Source organism: Cnephaeus nilssonii (assembly GCF_951640355.1).
Source record: "Cnephaeus nilssonii genome assembly, chromosome: 7".
Lineage (NCBI taxonomy): Eukaryota > Metazoa > Chordata > Mammalia > Chiroptera > Vespertilionidae > Cnephaeus > Cnephaeus nilssonii.
The window spans coordinates 32,360,723-32,381,297 of NC_137078.1; the positions used below are offsets into that span (position 1 = coordinate 32,360,723).

The following is a 20,575-nucleotide window of genomic DNA, read 5'->3' on the forward strand; positions in this document are numbered from 1 at the left end:
TAATATGACACTTGTTTAAAGTAATTTTTTTTGTTGATGAGATAAATGAATTGTTTTATTTAGAACTTGATATGTCTTTAATTTTTATAACCACCCTTTTACCAATGACAACAACCAGTTCTCTAATTTATTAAACTAAAAGCTGTCAAAATTAATCAGAATGACTTCATTAAATAAGCTGCAAAAGTGATGTTAGGTTAATAGTCTTCTCAATTAGTGATGTGTAAAAGAACTGCCAAAATAAGGCACTTGACTGTTTTGGGTTTCTTTTTATTGGGAAGACTTAATGAAAGTGCTTTAAAAATTGTCCTACATTCATTTTAGAAATTATCTACACAGTTAAGGGCAATGTTAGATAGGTTTGAAACTAGTTTAAGTATCGAAATTACATTCTCAAGTAATTTGAGATAAAAAAGATTATTCAATAAAGGAACTTTAAAAACTATAAAAGAAGTATTAGGACACTTTAATAATCAGAGGTAGAGAAACAATCATAGAATTCCAACTTTGATTTCAGTTTTATATAATCTTGCCTTAATTTCATATGTTTGGAGTTTTTTTGTTTGTTTTGTTTTTGGGTTTGTTTTTTTAAGGTACTGCTTTAGAGACAAGTTTTAAAAAAACATTGATATTTTCCAATTAAAACACTGCAACAATCTGGAGTTAACCATTTTTGCTTCTATAAAAATTATTTAAAACTTTATAAATTTATAAGCTCATTTTCATTCTGCAAATAGTTATATTTCATCCCTCATATGCCACATACTGTGCTGTGAACAGAAAACAAATGGTTAGCAAACAGATGTGGTCTTGATTTCCTTGAGATTATCATCTAAATAGGAAAGTTCATGAAAAGTATAAGATACTATAAAGTATCTCTAATAGGAGATTCTGCTCTAGTTTGGTGGTGGTGGTGGTGATTATAGGGGCAGGGGTGGTCCAGGAAGGTTTCTTTGAGGAAGTGATCTTTGAGCTGAGATTAAAATGAGTAAACAAAGGGAAAGGAATAGTCTGGCAAATGGGAACTGTATAGAGATTGGATACTGAATTAAACAGTGAGTGTTTTTTAAAGTTGTAGGGTCATGAACCCATTATGAGTGTGAAACCAATTTGGTGGGTTAAAACCAGCATTTTAAAAAATGGAGTAGAATAGAGATCATCTGAGTCTATCGCCTGGCTCCTTAGCCAGATCTGTTTTCTGTATTCCTATACATAACACCACATAAAAACATAACATGCTTAATGTGTGTAGTGGCCCATAATATAAAATTATTTTTTACTGTGGGTCACAGTAAACAAACACTGTTGGAAGAATGAGAAGCAAGTGTGTGTGGCAGGAGTGTTGAGAGTGTTGACTAGGAATCTTGACTCCAGAGGACATTGCAGAGGTATTTAGGACCCATACATATCTCATGCTGAGCCTTGTAGTGCACGATAGCTCCTTACTCATCCTTTGGAAGAGTTTTGAGCAGAGACATGACATGATGAGATTCATGTTTTGAAAAGTATACTCAACAATTTGGAGTGGGAAAAGAATGATGTGGACAGATCCTTAGGAAATTAGTGACAGTAGCTCAGACAAAAAATGATAGTAATTCACCTAGAGTGGTAGTAGAGATAGAAGTGGATAACTTAAAAATAGATTAGGAAGAAAAATACAGAGTTAGGTGAGGTATATGAAAGAGTAAATGATACAATAATATATCTTACACGTGACCTGGAAATGAATATTACATAAAACCTGTGTAAATTTTATAGAAGTCCCTAGTAGTTCTTCCGTTTTGAAAGTATCCAAATATTCAAGCCAGAATATTTGAAAAATGCTTTAATGATGATGTTTGAGATAATTTAATTCCACAAGTCATATACTTTTTTATTCCAAGAGATACAAACAAAATTAGGACTTTTTCTTCTGGAAAGGTAAAATGAAAACATGAATCAGAAACAAAAAGTTTTATTGAGTTCCAATTATGTGCTAGGATTAGGTGTTTTATCATATGAGGTCTTTTTAAAAATATATATTTTTATTGATTTTTAGAGGGAGAGATAAAGGGGAAACATCAACCCCAGGGGTGCTTGGGTTTGCTGGTTCCCAACCAACCAACTGAGCACACCGGCCAGGACGTCATATGAAGTCTTTTAATTTTGTGTTTCCTTTTAGTCCTAAAACACACATCCTGTAAGCAAATTGTACAGGTAACACATTTAGAAAGGCTATTAATCATCTCTTTACTTTGGGAATAACATTCTGACAATACCTACCTCATAAGATTATAAGAATTAAAAGACAATGGTATAGAAGCGTCCATCCAACACATAGAGGGATTTTGAAAACAGGTTTTTATTTTTTCAAAACTCCTATTTCATCTTTATTTTTTAAGGTGATGTCATGGAGGGAGATATGTCCTTCCACTAAATGACACTTCGGGATAACTTTTTAAAATTACAAAAATTCTATACCAGGCGTTAAGAGCATGGATTTAGATGACAAGGCAGTCTGGGTTTAAGTACCAGTTCATCATTTATCAGCTAAGAGCCCAGATAAATTAACCTCCAAACTTCAGGTTCTTTAACATCTACACTAATAAAAGAGAAAGATGCAAATTGACCATACCTTCGCCACACCCACCAGCCAATCAGGAGTGAGTATGCAAATTAACCCAAAAAAAAGATGGAGTGTTAATTTACATACACAGGCGCCGAGCAGCTGGGGACGGGACACAGGTGTTCCCCACTGCCCCAGCCGCTCCGGGCCTCTGGACAGCGTGGGAAGGTGGAAAGGCAGCTCCAGGTCGGAGCAAAGGCGGTGCCGGCAGCCAGGGGAAGGAAGGCCCATTCTTGCATGAATCTTCGTGCATCGAGCCTCTAGTGTGAAATGAAGATGATAGTAGTTTGCATATAATAAAGTTGTCAAGATTGCTGGCACTTAATAAATAGAAGCTGCTAATATTAGTAGTTGTAGAGTGCAGTGTTTGTGGTGGTTGGTTTTAATGTAATACTGAGGTGGGCTTTGGGCTATTTGTGAAAACCTAGTAGAATGTTCCCCTGGTTGATGTGGTATTTGTGTTTTTCTTTTTTTTCTCACCCCTTTAAGGATTTCAGTTTTTCTGACTGATATATGAAAGGATGATTGCTCACAAACAGAAAAAGACAAAGAAAAAACATGTTTTGTCATCAGGCCAGCTCTCTACTGATGTTACAACTTCTGAAATGGGGCTCAAGTCTGTAAGTTCCAACTCCATTTTTGACCCGGATTACATCAAGGAGTTGGTGAATGATATCAGGAAGTTCTCCCATATGCTATTGTATTTGAAAGAAGCTATTCTTTCAGGTTTGTCAACTATTTTCTCTTAGCATACTTACTGGATAGTTTGTAAAATTTTAAATGCCAGACTAGTTACAGATAAGTGTGTACACAGTGGTAGAAATAGGTTATTCTTCTATAATTATTATATCCCCCCTCCTCAAACGTTTGATGTTTACAGTGTAAACTATTTTATAATCAGATACATTATAGGAATTTTGGTAATTGTGAGGGAATAAGAATACAAAAAACAAAAATAGGTCTTGGGTTCTTAACAGGTGGGTCCACTTGACATAGGAAATTTTAGATCATTGGAATTTTAACCTTCATAATAGTAACAGTATATTGAGTGGTCTTTAATAACCAGACTTATGTTTACCATTTACATTGTTGATACTTCTGCCTAGGTTTTGTTTTCTATATTGTTCCTAATATCTAATCTAAAAATCACTGCATTTGAGTGAAACTTTTTTCTCAAACTTAATTCTGTTTTGTTGTTCTTCAGTTTGCTTCTTCAATTAAGGGAGAATCAAGAATTTATTCTCTGTCTAGTTACCAGTAGATATGAATAATAGAGCACCAGACTTGATTCTTCAAAGATAAAGAGCTATACACATCTTAGTACCTAAGTCTTTCAACTTTTAGTGCCTCTTTGATATACAAATTTGATGGCAATGATAATAAAGATACAGCTTCTGTTCTCCTGTGATAAGTAGCACCTAATTTCTATGTTTGTAAATGGTTTGTCTGGATGTGGAAAATGAAGATACCTAGTGTTACTATAAGAGACCTCCAGGTGTTTCCAGACATTTGTAAGATTCCAATAAATATTTTCTGTGTATATAAGTTAAATATTTATTTTTTTGATAAACAGAAACTAAAACCATACCTTGTTTTAAATATTAACTTAAGACTGTATTCTAGCCTAACTCTAATTTTTCAGGTTGAAATGCCCAAAATAACTGCACTTGAATTGTAGCCCCAAAATTTTAGTATTTGAATTTTATTTAAAACAACAATTACGGAAGTCATTCTTTTGAGACTATATATGTGTGTATGTGTATATGTGTATATATTTTTATTACTTTTAATTTGTTAGTAGACAGTTGAGAGATTAGGGAGAAAGAGAATTAAAAGCTGATCTTAAGTGAAAAAAGAAGAAAATGGTAATATGTATAAGATAGCCAAAAGAGACTACCCCTTGAGATAAAAGTATGTGTATGAAAATATATTTTTCATGGAAATTTAATATTAAAAAGCTGTAAGGTTACTATCCTTTTAATAAGAAAATCAGTACTTCAGAATTTAAATACTCAATTATATTAATGATAATAAAGCTTGCCATTTATGGCTGGTAAATTACTTGAAAAATGTAAAATAACTCTTTTGGATAACCAACTCCCATTAGAAAGCAATGGTCAGAGAATTTTCATTATTTACCTTTCGATTGATTTTAATGCTTGGTTCTTCAATCATAGTTAAAAGGATATATGTATGCCATCTCAGAATAAATTTTGGATTTGACAAGAATTTGTGTTTTTCTGCCTTTGGATCATTATCAAAATCTGGAAATACACTATTTAATTTATTTGAGTTGATAGAACCTTTTTTGTCTGTTTTCCTTAAACAAGGGAGTATCTATACTAATAAAAGTATAACATGCTAATTAGACCAGACATCTTCTGGACGTCCTTCCGGATAAAGCCACAGTGGCAGGGGCCGAGGCAGAGGTGGTTAGGGGCGATCAGGCCAGCAGGGGAGAGTGGTTAGGGGCGATCAGGCCAGCAGGGGAGAGCTGTTAGGGGCTATCAGGCCGGCAGGCAGAGGCGGTTAGGGGCGGTCAGGCAGGCAGGCAGGCAGGTGAGCGGTTAGTAGCCAGCGGTCCCAGATTGCGAGAGGGATGTCTGACTGGCAGTCGGACATCCCCAGAGGGGTCCCGGATTGGAGAGGGTGCAGGTCGGACTGAGGGACCCCCCTACCCCATGCATAAATTTCGTGCACCGGGCCTCTAGTGTGTAACGTATAAATTAACCTCATTATAAATAAGAAGAACTACATAATATGCTTGCTTTTAATATTGGTCATGGTTTTCAGCCTGTTAGAGTATCAGACTATTCTTTATCTAATAAAATTATTACAAGAAATATAATCTTCAGGAAAGCAGGTAAAACATTTAAAATTCTATAACTCTTTAAGGTGATATTATTACATATGTCTCTATACATAGAATAGACATAGTCCATTCTTTTGTATTCTGGGTATTGAGAAATATCCCTAGACCTCTGCTATTCTTTATTATTTTTATTTTTTTTAATTGATTTTTTTACAGAGAGGAAGGGAGAGGGATAGAGAGCTAGAAACATCGATGAGAGAGAAACATCGATTAGCTGCCTCCTGCAACCCCCCACTGGGGATGTGCCTGCAACCAAGATACATGCCCTTGACCGGAATCAAACCTGGGACCTTTCAGTCCGCAGGCCGACGCTCCACTGAGCCAAACTGGTTTCGGCAACCTCTGCTATTCTTTAGTACCATCATAGTTGTAAATTATGGCCAGACAGCAAAGAGCTGTTTCACTGTTTTTCTTTTGTAGTGATGGAGCTTTGTCAGTGGCCTTGCCAATATTTTGTCTTTGCCTCCTTAACACGTTAAGCGCCCAGTCTGTTTTGTCTTCCGGTCGGAAAGTATAGTGTCAGTCACCAGTGACTGCACTTAATGTGTTAAGAGGAAGGATGGCAAATTTTTGTCATTGTTTATGATCTTTTAATTCATATCAGTTGGCTGTTAAACAGCTAAAAGGTTAGCTTTTAAGAACATAGAATGTAGGTATGTAGTTAAATCACCTTTTGGTGTGATTTGAATGCCATATTCTTTATATACTTTACTTGTCATGAAGCAATGATGTCCAAACCACTTGACTATTGCTTCAGGTGTTCAGTCATATTTTTGAGGTTAGACTTTACCTTTTACAGAGTACTTTTATATACAAACAGTATTGAGTCACACAGTCCCCACAAAGACAGGTACTTTTAGCTCCATTTCACAGATGAGTTGTATGTATAACATACGTTATGTGATTTCATCAACCCCTTAATGCTGGTAAGTAGTGGTTTCATTTGGAATCCAGAGGTCATGAATGCAGAATGATGTTTCTTTCCATTCTGTCTAACCTGCTTCACATGGCAGGTACTCTGTAGAAACACTGTTCAGTTTTCATATTTCATTAGCCAATTCTGTTTTCACTGGGGATTATCCAGGTCTGCACTATCCAATATGGTAGCCTCTAGACATGTGACTACTTAACTTTAAACAAGTAAATTTAATTAAAATAAAGAATTCAGCTTCTCAGTTGCCGTGGCCACATTTCAAGTGCTTTTCAGTCACAGCAATTTGGACAGTGAAGTTATAAAAATTTCCGTCATTGCAGAAATTTGTATTGAACAGTGCTGGTACAGACATTTGGTCTTCATCAGTCTTGAGAAATTGAGATAAATTCTTGTTCTATAAATATTTTTGATTTCTATAGCATTAAAAGGAAACCTAGAAAATTGTTATGGGAGCAAATTTGAGAAAAATTTACCTAGAAATAGGTACTCTTGGGGTCTGTTTGGATTCTTCTTCCTTAAGTTGCCTTTAGAGGGTGTAGTTTTCATGTCCTCCTTTGATTTGAACAAGCAGATCAATTTCCAGTCAGGTTATACAACTTGGTTGAATAAGTAGTAAGGGATATGACAGAAAGAGTTCTGGAAAGAAAACACATGATTTAGGTTCTAGGCCTAGGTTTTTTAATGACTAGTTTTGGAATATGGCTTAAGTCATTTAACCTTTTGCACTTGGATGTCGAGTGTGACTCTACACGGTTAGCATCGGTAGCAGGAATCGAGAAAAAAGCAAGCAAGTGCAAAGGGTTAATAATTTTTAAGAATAAAGTGCTTATAACAGATGCTATCAGTTTTATAATTCTGTGATTCAAAATTTGATTCGAGTTGGAGATTCTACATTGTTTTGAATATTGACAGTTCATGGCTGAAGAAGACAGCTAAGTATTTGTTTTCAAAGTACATAGTGCATTTTAGGGGGCATTCCACATCCTACTATTCTATAGGATTTTTAAAATGTGAGTTTTATGATAATTACTAGAGGCCTGGTGCACGAAATTTGTGCACGGGGGTTGGGGGGGTGTTCCCCTCAGCCCAACCTGCACCCTCTCCAATCCGGGACTCCTTGGGGGACGTCCGATTGCCGGTTTAGGTCCGAGCAGTCGGACATCCCTCTCACAATCCAGGACCACTTGCTCCTAACTGCTCACCTGCCTGCCTGCCTGCCTGCCTGATCGCCCCTAACTGCCCCCCCTGCCGGCCTGGTCGCTGCCAACTGCCCCCCCTGTTCACCCTTCACTGCCCCCCCTCTGCTGGCCTGGCCGTCTCTCACTGCCCCTTCCCCCCGCCGGCCTGGTTGCCCCACGCAGCCTGCTGTTTGGTCATTTGGTCGCCCCTCACTGTCCCCCCTGCTGGCCTGGTTGTCTCACACAGCCTGCTGTTCAGTCGTTTGGTCGTCCCTTACTAACCCCCCTGCCGGCCTGGTCGCCCCACGCAGCCTGCTGTTCGGTCGTTACTGTGAGGGCATCCTGACCAATTTGCATAGTACCCTTTTATTAGTATAGATTTTAAGTGTGATATTTATGAAAATTTTCCAAGTGTGAATGTAAAGCTCATATTGCAGTAGTTGTTGAAGAACTGATTAAGAAAATAGGTGTTTACCAAAGAGCCCCATGTCCCTTAACAGGGTTAAGATATGTTTGCAGTTTGCCTCTACTGTTTTTATTTACAAATAAAAATAGAGAGCTTAATGTGGGAGTTCAGAGGATTGTGAAAACACTTTCTTTGATAGGGCAAGTGATAGAGTTGTTAATTCTTTTTTTATTAAATATATTTTATTGATTTTTTACAGAGAGGAAGGGATAGAGAGTTAGAAACATCTATGAGAGAGAGACATCGATCAGTTGCCTCTTGCACACCCCCTACTGGGGATGTGCCTGCACCAAGGTAAATGCCCTTGACTGGAATTGAACCTGGGACCCTTCAGTCCACAGGCCGACTATCCACTGAGCCAAACTGGTTAGGGCCAGAATTGTTAATTCTTTCTGTCCACTACTTATTTCTAGGAGGAGGTTTCCCTGTAGTCTTATACAAGTAGCAGATGTGGAATTTGAAGTTTAGATCTCTATCCTGTGTTATTAGGGTGCATTATGAATAATTACAGGGGAAAATTTTGCATCTTACGTTAAAATGCTGAAGGCACTGAATTAAACATATGTCCTCTGTGTTTAAATATAACATTACAGATTAATATATGTGCTATGTGCCCTAGCCGGTTTGGCTCAGTGTATAGAGCATTAGCCTGTGGACTGAAGGGTCCTGGGTTCAATTCCGGTCAAAGGCATGTACCTCGGTTGCAGATTCCTCCTGGCCTGGGCTCTGGTCAGGGCATGTGCAGGAAGCAACCAATCGATGTGTTTCTCTCACATCGATATTTCTCTCTGTCTTTCCCTCTCTCCCTCTCTCTTCCACTCTCTCTCTAAAAATCAATGGAAAAGGAGTGAGGATTAAAATACACACACACACACACACACACACACACACACACACACACACACAGTAAGTACCAATTCAGGTTTATGGTGTCACCCCTGAGGAATAATGTGTTATGAATTTCAAAGAACAGATTCATAAATCTTCTAGTTTATACAGTAATCTTAAACTGTCTTCATGACACATCTCCCCATTCCCAGGTGGAACACAAAATTTGGGAATTTGAAAAGTGCAAGGCTTTTTAATTGGGCTAGAAGGAGTAGTTCAGATTACATATTTTTTCTGGTACTTAGTGCTTGGAAGTCTCCATTGTCATCATAAAATACTAGAGACCCAGTGCACGAATTCGTGCATGGGTGGGGTCCCTATGCCTGGCCGATGATCAGGGCCAGGGCCGATTGGGGCCTGCTGGCGGGGGGAAGAGACAGGGCACTGGGGGAAGAGACGGGGCATGGGAGGTTGGCCACTGACCCTGAGGAGGGAGCCAGCCCTCAGCCCCCCTGGGAAAGGGGCCGTGTCTGCCACCACTCACCCCTGGTTCCTCATCCTAGCTTGCAGCCCGAAGGCCCTGGTGGGGTTGGGAGAGGAGGCGATGGTTGCCGGGCAGGGCGCAGAAGGATCAGACGCTGGATGCTGGCACCCTGCCACCATGTGGTTCCCCGCCTCCCCCCCTCCTCCTTTCCTCACTGCCTTGCCACCACTGTTGGCCGCCAGCCCCAAGGAGGGAGCTGGCCCTCGCCCCCCCTGGGAAAGGGGCCACATCCGCCACCACCCACCCCCAGTTTCCTGTCTGAGCCCGGGGCCAAAGGCCCCGGTGGGGTCAGGAGAGGAGGCGAAGGTCACCGGGCCAGGCGCAGAAGGAACAAACGCTGGACGCTGACGGTGCCGGCCGGCCACGGGAGGTTGGCTTGGGAGCGCAATGACCACCAGGGGGCAGCTTCTGCATTGAGCGCCTGTCCCCTGGTGGTCAGTGTGTGTCATAGCGACTGGTCGACTGATGGTTCCAGTCATTCTGGTCGTTCCGTCCTAAAGGTCACTTAGGCTTTTATATATGTAGATATTTGAAGGTCAGCAGTTTAATATTTCTTAGAGTATATTGATTATATGACACTATTTTTAAAATGTAATAAAAGTTTAGTATTGTGAAAATGGTGTCTTGTTTTTCTGTTTTGTTTTTAAATAGGCTAGAAAGGGAGATAAAGCTATCATTAGTTTCCGATAAAGTAGGTCTCTTACTTTTAAAAAGTGCTTTCTAATTTAAGAGTGTATCACTTTTATTTTGTAAAAATATAACTGATCTCATAAATGATAGCTTCTAATAAATTCTAGATCCTAAATTTGACAGAACTACTGTATAGTTAGAAGAGAGAGATGTTAACTTTCTAGAGCAAATTTTATTGAACAAAAAGCATTAAACAACAAATTTAATGCCATTAAGTAATAAGTTTTGTTGAAAGAGGGAAGTTCTGCATAAATTTCCCAAATCTTAATTGAAATCCTGTCTTATGGGTTAACCTATTTTCCCCATGGTGAATATATGGGAGGATGTGTAAATTTATTTCAGACAACTTTCAGTAAATGTTAATTTGACTATTGATGACGATACTTAATTTTTGGCCCCTATAGTGTACCAGAAATTTTGTGAAATATTAGATAATTAAGTTGCAAGTCTTAGACATGCCTTTCTGCTGTGTTCTTTTAGAAGTAAACCTCTCAAGAAATGATTTCTAATGGGTATAACTTAGGATTGGTTAATGTGAATGTTAATAGGTTATATTTTAGTGCCTAGAAAATATGGATTGAATCTTTGAGGAATGAAGTATGAAATACAGGTAATTCATTGATTACACATGTGCCAGCTCTTAGGAAATTACTGTCCTCTTCTGTACTTGCCTAGAATGGTTTACTTAACACCACTTAAAATAGTAACTGGCATATTTGATTAGAAGTTAAAGCCTATTAAATTACAGATTGTAGAGTATTATCATTAACTATAACTTCTTTAACCATGTTGATATATATTATAGTGATTAAGAGCACAAATTCTAGAGCTAGAATGCCTAAGGTGGACTCCTCATTCAGCCACTGGGAAAGTTACTTATCTTTCCTGTGCCTCAGTTTCTACTTGTGTTCAAAGGAGTTAATAGTACCTTCCTCATTGGGTTGTTGTGAAGATTAAATGATTTCACAAAAATAAAGCCCTTAGAATAAGTGTTTTAAAATGTCAGCTGTTATTTTTACAATCCCCAAGAGGCTGGGTAACGAAGGCTGCTATTCATGCTTCACTTTTATCCTGTAAATTCAGAAGTCATTACAGCAAAAAAGGGAGTTTCCTAGTGATAAGTTCTGAAACATTTTTTCCTCCTTGTTGTTTTCATTGCTTTCCCAGAGAGGTTAAGCTGAATTAACAAGACTGATTTTTAAAATTGTCAGGTTTTTTTTTTAAAACCAAGGAAAACACCATGGATATTTACTTAAGTATTTCCATGAAGTGTTTGCAATATAAACACTGTGGTATTGTGTTAATACATGAGAACCAAAAAAGTGGAGCTGGCTAATCTGTTTTCACTTGATAAGCTGAATGAAGCTGAAAATAAATGGCATAAATGAGTGAGACAAATTAAAATTCAGATTACCATATTACTGGGATGGTAGGTAAACAAACAAACATTGGGATACTGGAGTTTTACTATTCTGGATAACTAATGTTAAGATTTTGGTTGAACATTATTATATTCGCATATACAATACTTTTGTGTAGTATAAATTAAATTTCATTACATTTACAATGTGGCCACTATAAAATTTAAAAATTAATTTGTATTTAGTTATAGGACTAAATTGAATACTATAATTTAACTTTATAGGTATAGAAATATTTTTATAAAGTATATCTTTAATTATGATTTTATTTCCAAGTAATTTACTAATTTAGATTTTATATACAAAATGAAATTAATACTTAACTTTCATGTCTCATTTTTATTAGCCAAATTATTGTGGGATCTTGGTATATAAGTCTGTTTGTTATTGAATGTAATTCTGTAGGAGACAAATCTGTTTTCAAAGGCATTTAGTTTGAATGGCTTACAGATTTAATAGTAATAATAGCTGTTTATATTAAGACTATAAATCGGTTTTGTTCCTGCTAATTTATTTGGTATTCACAGCTTTTTTTTTTTACGTTAACTAGGGCAGGCGTTCTTACTAATTCCATTTTACTGATAATTAATCTGAGATCAGAGAAGCGAAGAGTTTTATATAAGATTATTTCAAGGAGTGTGGCAGATCAAGCATTGGAACCCATATTTCTCCATCTAAATCTGTTGTTTTCTACCATACCAATTAGCCACTTAACCTTTCTTCTCTACTGGGGAAGAATAGTTACTGCTTTGTGCTTTGCTTATTGCTACCATTGTCTGGGCTTGGTGGGGAGAGGGAATATTTTGTGTTGCTGAAGGAGCTACTTAAACTCCTTAAAACTTTTTTTAAAAGTTAACTTTCAGCTTAAGAAGCCTTTTGCCTCATAAAAAGAATTTGAGATAGCTTTATTCTTTTATAAGGGAAAAGAACATTTGCTAAAAAATAAAAAAGTCCCAGCTGAAGTATTATAAGGATATAGTGATGTGCTAGTAGTTGATGCTTCTACTAAAATATATAGGAAAGTTTATGAATCTTGTAATTAATATTTTCTCTGGTTGTCATGTTCATTTTTGTGGATTAATGGGCTTCAGAAGTGTATTCAATCACAGGAAATTGGAATTATTTATAGGGTAATATGAGTTACTTCTGAAATTTCTTACTAAATAACTCAGTTACTGTTTTTTAGTATTTTGATTTGAAACAACTTCAATATGTGTTTATAAGGGCTTCCTTGTAGGAATAAAGGAACGTTAACTGATAGTTATTGGGATATTTGCAGTGCCTTTTGAGAAGAATCATAGCATAGAATTTTAATGTTAAATATTATTGAGGATCCCAAAGAGTTTTTGTTGATGTGGCTTGTATCTATTAACCGTTTACTGTGTGAGAAATTAAAAATAAGAACATTGAAAAACATTTAATACTTTGGAAATATATTCATTTTAACATTTAATTTTCTTGACTCTGAGAAGACCAGAATTTATTACCTTAGTTTATTTAAGCATTTACACCATTAATATTTTATAGTTCTTGTTTAATATCCAACACTAATCCTATCTAATAAAAGAGAAACATGCAAATTAACCATCACTCCACTACGCCCACCAGCCAATCAGAGCGAATATGCAGATTAACCCAAACAAAGGTGGCAGTTAATTTGCATATGCAGGCGCTGAGTGGCCTGGGTCCCGAAAACATCCTCTGGACCCAGGCCGATCCTAGCCTGTAGGCCCGCGCTTAGGTCCTGAGCAGCAGGGGTCCCAGAACACCCCCGGGCTACTCGGAGCCTATGGGTGCAGGCGCCAAGCGGCCTGGCGGGCAGGAACATCCCCAGCCACTTGCAAAGGCTCGTGCACGAAGTGGCGGTTTGGGTACACGCCCCCAGCCAGGCGCCCACGACGGGGGGCTGGCTGCTGGCCTCTGGGGTGTGCCGAGACCCTGGCGGCCACTGCTGCTTGCTGCCCAGGGTCCCTGCATGCCCCCAGCCTTGGGCCCCTGGTGGGGCTGGCTCCTAGCCTCGGGGGTGTTTGGAGACAGGGATGTTCCCGTCCTGCCCCCAGCCGCTTGCAAAGGCTCGCGCACGAAGCGGTGGTTTGGGTCCACGCCCCAGCCAGGCGCCCACGACAGGGGGATGGCTGCTAGCCTCTGGGGTGTGCGGAGACCCCAGCGGCCACCACCAGGTGGCAGGGACACGCCCCTAGCCCAGTGGACACAACCCAGGGGCTGCATGAGCTGCAGAGGATACACCTTTTAAAAAATATATTTTATTAATTTTTTTTACAGAGAAAAGGGGAGAGGGATAGACAGTCAGAAATATCAATGAGAGAGAAACATCGATTAGTTGCCTCCTGCACACTCCCCACTGGGGATGTGCCTCCAACCAAGGTACATGCCCTTAACAGGAATCTAACCTGGGACCCCTCAGTCTGCAGGCCTATGGTCTATCCACTGAGCCAAACCAGTTTGAGAGTAAATACCTTTTCTGACAGCTCATTGGCTAAGCTCCCTGTAGGCCACCACTTGCAGTGTTCTTGGTAATCTGGATTATAAGAATCCAATAAGGTGATCTAGGGTTTTTCCACCACACTCCTGGAGGAAAAAATGAAGGTCCCTTGAGGGGTCCCAGATTGGAGAGGCTACAGGCTGGGCTGAGGGACAAACCCCTCCCCCGCCCCGTGCACGAATTTCATGCACCGAGCCTCTAATCTACACTAATAAAAGAGAAACATGCAAATTAACCATCACTCTGCTACGCCCACCAGCCAATCAGAGCAAGTATGCAAATTACCCAACAAAGATGGTGGTTAATTTGCATACGCAGGCACAGAACGAAGACTGAAGACAGTGTACAAGGAAGAGGGAGGGAAAGCGGAAAGTGGGGCAGTGGCGGCAGTGGGAGGGAAAGCGCGGGGTGGGGGTGGGGGGCGGGGGGGGCGGGAGGGAAGCCCTCCTTGGTGGGCTTTGCTCCCTTCTCTGCTTCGCTCAGGCCGCAGGAAGTCCTATTCTTGTGGGAATAGGCCCAAGGAAGCCCTATTCTTGCAGGAATCTTCCTGCAATGGGCCTCTAGTTTTGAATATTGATGGTTGTTGTTGACACTCAAATATCAAGCTCTTTTGGCCTGAGACCCCAAAATAAGGCAGTGTATTCTTACAGTATTTTCTAAGTATATTGGTAGTTGTAGCTTTTATTATGAAACATCTGAGTAGGGGATAGAAATGACCATCTTTTTTTTTTTTTTAAGCTAACATAGGTTTCATAAAGAATCCAATACAATTTTATAACACTAGCTAATCACTAAATATTGGTTTTGGCAAATAGGCAGAATTATTACCATAAATTAGAGTTTCATTTAGTTATAAGCCAAAGAATTTTTCAGTACAAAATAGGGAAAAGAATGTAATAGTTATTTCTTACAACTAGTCCAATGTTACTGTTTTCTACAAACTTCTTTTATTTCAAAGCTACTAGGTTTAATTTCAGACCTAACCTGTGTTACTAACCTGTTTCTGCTGCTGCATAAACTAGTAATAAGAATAACGGTAAGCATTTATGGAGGCTTATTATGTTCCACCCACTTATGTGTTTTCACTGATTTAATTCAACCAACCCTATGAAGTAGCTACCATTATCTTCTTTTTATAGGTGAGAAAACTGAGGCACAGAGGGGGCTAAGTAATTAGATTAAGGTCTCTCAGCCACAGAGTTGGAATTCTGATTCAGGCTATCAGGTTTTAGAGGCTATGCTTTTTTTTTTTTTTTTTAAATCCCCATCCAAGGATATGTTTATTTTTGTTGCTGGTTTTTTTTTTGTTGTTGTTGTTTTTTTGAGAGAGATAAACATCAATATGAGAAACATTGATTGGTTGCCTCCCTTGAACCTGCTTTTAACCAACCACTAAGCTATATTGCCTAAACTAAGTAACCAACTGAACTAACATGCGGGAACCCCTTTCATGTCCCACGTGGTTCAGGGTTCAGGTTCAAGGTTCGGGTTCTGGAGGAGGCTGCACACAAATGAAAGAGACTAGAAAAGTAGTAATTTGGCGATATTGGGGCCAGGCAGGAGCCCATCTCTAGGGGAAGGACTACTATTCGCTCTGGCCTTGCAATCCCTTTTATTAAGGTTTGGGATCCACCCATAGCCAGTAATAGCCAATCAGTAAGGATTTACATAAGATAGACAGGTGGAAGTTGCTTCAGCTATCATTGTCTCAATTAGACAGTGAGTGGTTAGCTCTGACCTTTCAGAGCTTCCAGGGTTAACCAGCCTGCCAGGTTCCTTGTCCACACCTCTCTGCTAGTGAAGGCAATGGGCGGTTTCTGACACTAACACCCACAATAATAAAACAGAGAAAATACTGTAGATATTGGTCATTTATTTAATGAAGGTAATTAATAACTTACTTATGCAACTAGCTTCATACACTCATTTCCCTAGGAATTAAAAATATGTAAATGAATTTTTAGTTATAAAAGTAATATATATTTATGGAAAAATTTTAATAGTACATAAAATTTCTAAAATTCTTTGCCCATTTACATTTCATTTTTAATACTTTATTTTTAAAATAGTTTTAGATGCACAGTAAAATTGAGAAGATAGTACAGAGTTCCCATATATTCTTATACCCAGTGTCTCCTATTACTAACATCTTACATTAATTAGTATGGCACATCTGTTAATGAACCAACATTTGATATAATGATACATTATTAGTGAAAGTCCTTAGTTTATTCAGATTTCCATAAATTGTCCCTATTGTCTCTTCCAGGATCCTATCATATTATAGTTAATTGTCATGTCTCCTTGGGCCCTCCTTGGTCATGACTGTTTCTCAAATTTCTTCACTTTGATGACCGTGACTGTTTAAGGAACATAGGCTAGGTATTTTGTAGGATGCACCTTGTTTAGAATTTGTCTGATGTTTTCTCATGATTAGCCTGGGGCTATGGGATATTGGGAGGAAGGAAGATAACAGATGTAAAGTGCCATTTTTATCACTTATCAAGAGTACTTACTATGAACATGCTTTATCACTGTTGATGTTGACCATGATCACTCGTCTTAAGTACTACTCTACTTCCTTCCATACTCTGCTCTTTAGAAGGAAGTCACTATGCATATGCTTCACTCTTTTTGAGGACAAAATATCTATATTAATTATTGGGAATTCTTCTGTACAAGAGACTATTTCTTCTCTTTCATTTATTTATTCAGTAATTTGTTTGTACCAGTATAGACTCATGATATTTACTTTATACTCTGGTATTATAATCTAGTACTACTTTATTTATTAGTTGCTCAAATTATTCCACCTTTGGCCATTGGTAGCTCTTTCAGTTGGCTCCTGTGTACTCTAAGCATACCTCTTCAATATGAGGATGTGTTTCTTTCAAGCTCTTACTTTCTGGTATTACAAGATGCTCCTAACTTACCTTATGTATTTGCTGCCCCAGACTGAAAATCAGCCAATATCTCAAAGGAGCCCTGGTTCCTTTTATTGGAGAATGCTATTAGAAATTAAGCTCAGGGTGCTAGGTATATTAGTTATTTCTGTAGTATCATTTCTTTTCGGTCCTCTCAGGTGACAGAGCAAAGAAATGTGTGTATACTAACCTACATACTAACACATATTTTGAAATATTTCTACATGTAGCCACCTATATCTGTATTAAGCTAAACACAAATTCGTACTCAAATATCCAACTCTAATCCATCACCACACATATCATTATAGCTTCCTCCCCCTGCTTAGTTGTAAATTTCTACTCCAACAGTGAGACACCTGGCGTCCACCATCCCCCGTCCATTTCTCAATTGTTCAGTTCCAGTATACATGTATAGCAGTATCATAATTGTTAACCTGAACCTTCATTGAAAACACTTTATCAGCCAGAGTACAGTATTTATGTGCATTTTCTTTGCCTTTAGTGTCAGAGACTCTATTCATTTCCAAGAGAACTTAGGCTAGTACCTGATACCCTGTATATTTTTTTCTATCAAAATTTGTTGGTTGAATCAGTCAGATTTTCTCTTGAAGACATTGTTCCCTCTGCTTCCATCATTACCTGAACTATTTTTCTGTGCCTTCTCTTAGAACATGTCTGCTCTTCTTATCCTACATATTTCTCTCTCTCTCTTTCCTTTTTTGTTAATCCTCGTCCAAGGATATTTTTTCCATTGATTTTTATAAAGAGTGGAAGGGCGGCAGAGGGAAGGAGGAGAGGGGGGGGAGAGAGAGAGAGAGAGAGAGAGAGAGAGAGAGAGAGAGAGAGAGAGAAAGAGAAAGAGAGAAAGATGTGAGAGAGGCACATCAATTGGTTGCCTCCTGCACACACCCCGACCAGGGCAGGGGATCGAACCTACAACTCAGGTATGTGCCCTTGTCTGGGAATCACACCCCAGACCCTTCAGTGCTCAGGCTGGCACTCTAACCATTGAGACGCACAGGCCAGGCCATATTTCTCTCTCTTGATAATGCTGCTAATGAATGGAATATTTGATGGATGATGTTAGAATATCTTGTTTTTTTTTTTATCCTATATACAGTTTTTCTTTCTAGTGATTATCTTTTAACATTTCAGAAAAAAAATAATTGTATAATTATAATATGACACTGTTAGAAAAACATTTTGTTTTGTTTGTTTTTTAAGCTATTTCAATAGGGAAGCAGTATAACATTAAGAGTGTGGCTCATTTGGTTGGGTGTCATCCCATGTACCAAAAGATTGCTGGTTTGACTTCTGGTCAGGGTACATGCCAGGGTTGTGGGCTCCATCCCCTGCAGGAAGCACCAATAGATGTTTCTCCCTCTATCCTTAAAAATCAATTTTTAAAAAAGTACTTTTAAAAAATGTGTGGCTTCAACAATTATACTATATGATTTAAAGTCTGGTTTCACAGTCTAGTAACATGGTGAACTTAGGTGTGCCTCAATTTTCTCATCTGTATAATAGAGATTTAAAAATTATCTGCCTATAAGTATCAATGTGAAAGTTAAGTGAGATAATAAGTCCTTTTAACAGTGCCTAGCACATAGGAAGCACTAGTAATAAGTGCTATTATAAAACACTAGTGCTCTGTAAGGTTGCAGAAAGGAAAATTACCTCAGAGTATTGTATTTAAGGTGGTTGTCTTTTTGAAACTATTGAGGATTATTTCAGGGGTTTTAAGTGTTATAGGGTGATTTTACCTTTTGGTTTGCCTGGAATGGTGACCCAGGAATATGCCTGTAAGTGCTGTCATGATTATGAGTAACACCCCTGTTTTCACTGGCTAGAATATTCTGGTTTGAATGATAAATTATATGTTCTTAAATATTGGTTAATATATCACAAATTCTGTTACCATATATATTAAAAAAGAATATTAGAATAAAAACACAAAGACAGGAAAAATGTACCATATAAAGTTTCCTTAACAGAAATCTGGAGAGCATATTTTAGGCAGAGAAAACTGAAAATTGACCATAACTGTGAGAGCCTTGAAATCCTTAGTGAACTAAAATGATTAAATTTTTTTGAAGGCTATATGTATAAATTGTATATAATTGCAATGATGAGAAAAGAAGTGAAAATATTCGTAGGCAAAAATTGTGGAGCCAATGCTTCTACTTGAAATATGCTTCGAAATGATTTTTCATGCTTTACATTCCTGAAACTTGATTTTGGAATCAAATTTAATTTTTTTTCTTTTTTAAGACTGTTTTAAAGAAGTCATTCATATACGTCTGGATGAACTTCTCCGTGTTTTAAAGTCTGTAATGAATAAACATCAGAACCTCAATTCTGTTGATCTTCAGAATGCTGCAGAAATGCTTACTGCAAAAGTAAAAGGTAAGAAAGATTATTAAAAGTGGGTTGGTGAGGGCAAAAAATCCAACTGATACATTTTCATTCATGATCACTACGGAGCCATCTCCTCTCATGACATTTGTATGATGTGTATTGATAGGGGTTATGTTATGTACTTCAATATTTAATATTCTCACTGTCATACCTAAAACTCTTTCTCTTAAAAACAAAAACATTTTTGGCAGAAAACACTTTAAAAATACTAACTGAAATAAACTACACAACTGATATTTAAAATGTTTGAGTTTTTAAAGTGTCCATACTTTTGAAGTAGGCTATTAGTATACCAAACCTAGCTTGTTGTGTGAGGACAATTGATGCTAGAAAAGTTATAGTGACTAAACTTAAACTAGGGAACCAAATAGAGAAAAAGAAGACTTAATTTGGACATTATGTAAAGTGTGAGAAGTGTGTGTGTGTGTGTGTGTGTGTGTGTGTGTGTGTGTGAAAAGCATGTGCTAAAAGAATCAAGAACTGGGACATTATTCTCTGTTAAATCACTTGCTGCCCCAAAGTAGTAGAATTTATTAATCTGGGCTGCAGTATATAAGAAGGATTGAGAGTAAAGGGAGTATTGGAGAAGAAATGAGACTGGAGGCACAGAGTTAAATTAGGAGATTGTTAGAAATAATGAGCTAGATGAGGATTGACAGTCTGATCTAAGGCAAAAGCTGGAATGTGGCAATGTACAATATGGTTGTTACAGAAGAGGGGATGGATGTTGATTTGATGAAACATACCACGGGTTGAATATTAGGGGTTAAGTTGGAATTTGGAGTTGAAGATATGGACTTGAAAGTTGTTGATATTTAAGTGGTGATGGAAGAGGATTATACCAGCTCAGCCTGTGCAGAATAAATGTTGGACTGAGTATGCGATCCCAGAGACAGAAGATAAGAGGAACCAGAGGAACACCTAATAAGTAAGGAGATGATCTGGAGAAAGGTGTCATGAAATTTAAAAGTGCAAGGTCCTAAGAAGTGATCTTCAGTGTTAAGTGTCACTGATAGGTAATGTGAATCCAAGTAAAGTAACTATAAAAAGCGACTCCCTATAGATTGAATAAGGAAAGGAAAGGCTAGGCTTCATTGTGGAGCAGAATTACCTGTCCTGTCTCTCAAAGGCCAAGTAGGCGTTAACTGGGCGAGAGGTTGGTATTGGAGACTGTGATAGAGGCGCTTGT

The 20,575-nt window shown here is 38.0% G+C and overlaps 1 protein-coding gene across 7 annotated transcripts in view; it reads left to right on the plus strand.

The window, feature by feature from the left end:
- ARHGAP29 (Rho GTPase activating protein 29) overlaps positions 1–20,575 on the plus strand; it is an 83,239-nt gene that overhangs the window by 14,180 nt on the left and 48,484 nt on the right. For 3 of the 7 annotated variants that reach the window (XM_079777676.1, XM_079777675.1, XM_079777679.1), the window contains exons 2-3: positions 3,095–3,331; positions 19,240–19,374. In XM_079777676.1, coding sequence (XP_079633802.1) covers positions 3,127–3,331; positions 19,240–19,374 — 340 coding nt within the window. In that variant the 5' untranslated portion in view covers positions 3,095–3,126. The remainder of the gene's footprint in view (positions 1–3,094; positions 3,332–19,239; positions 19,375–20,575) is intronic. The other 4 variants (XM_079777678.1, XM_079777677.1, XM_079777680.1 and 1 more) reach the window with 2 other exon arrangements.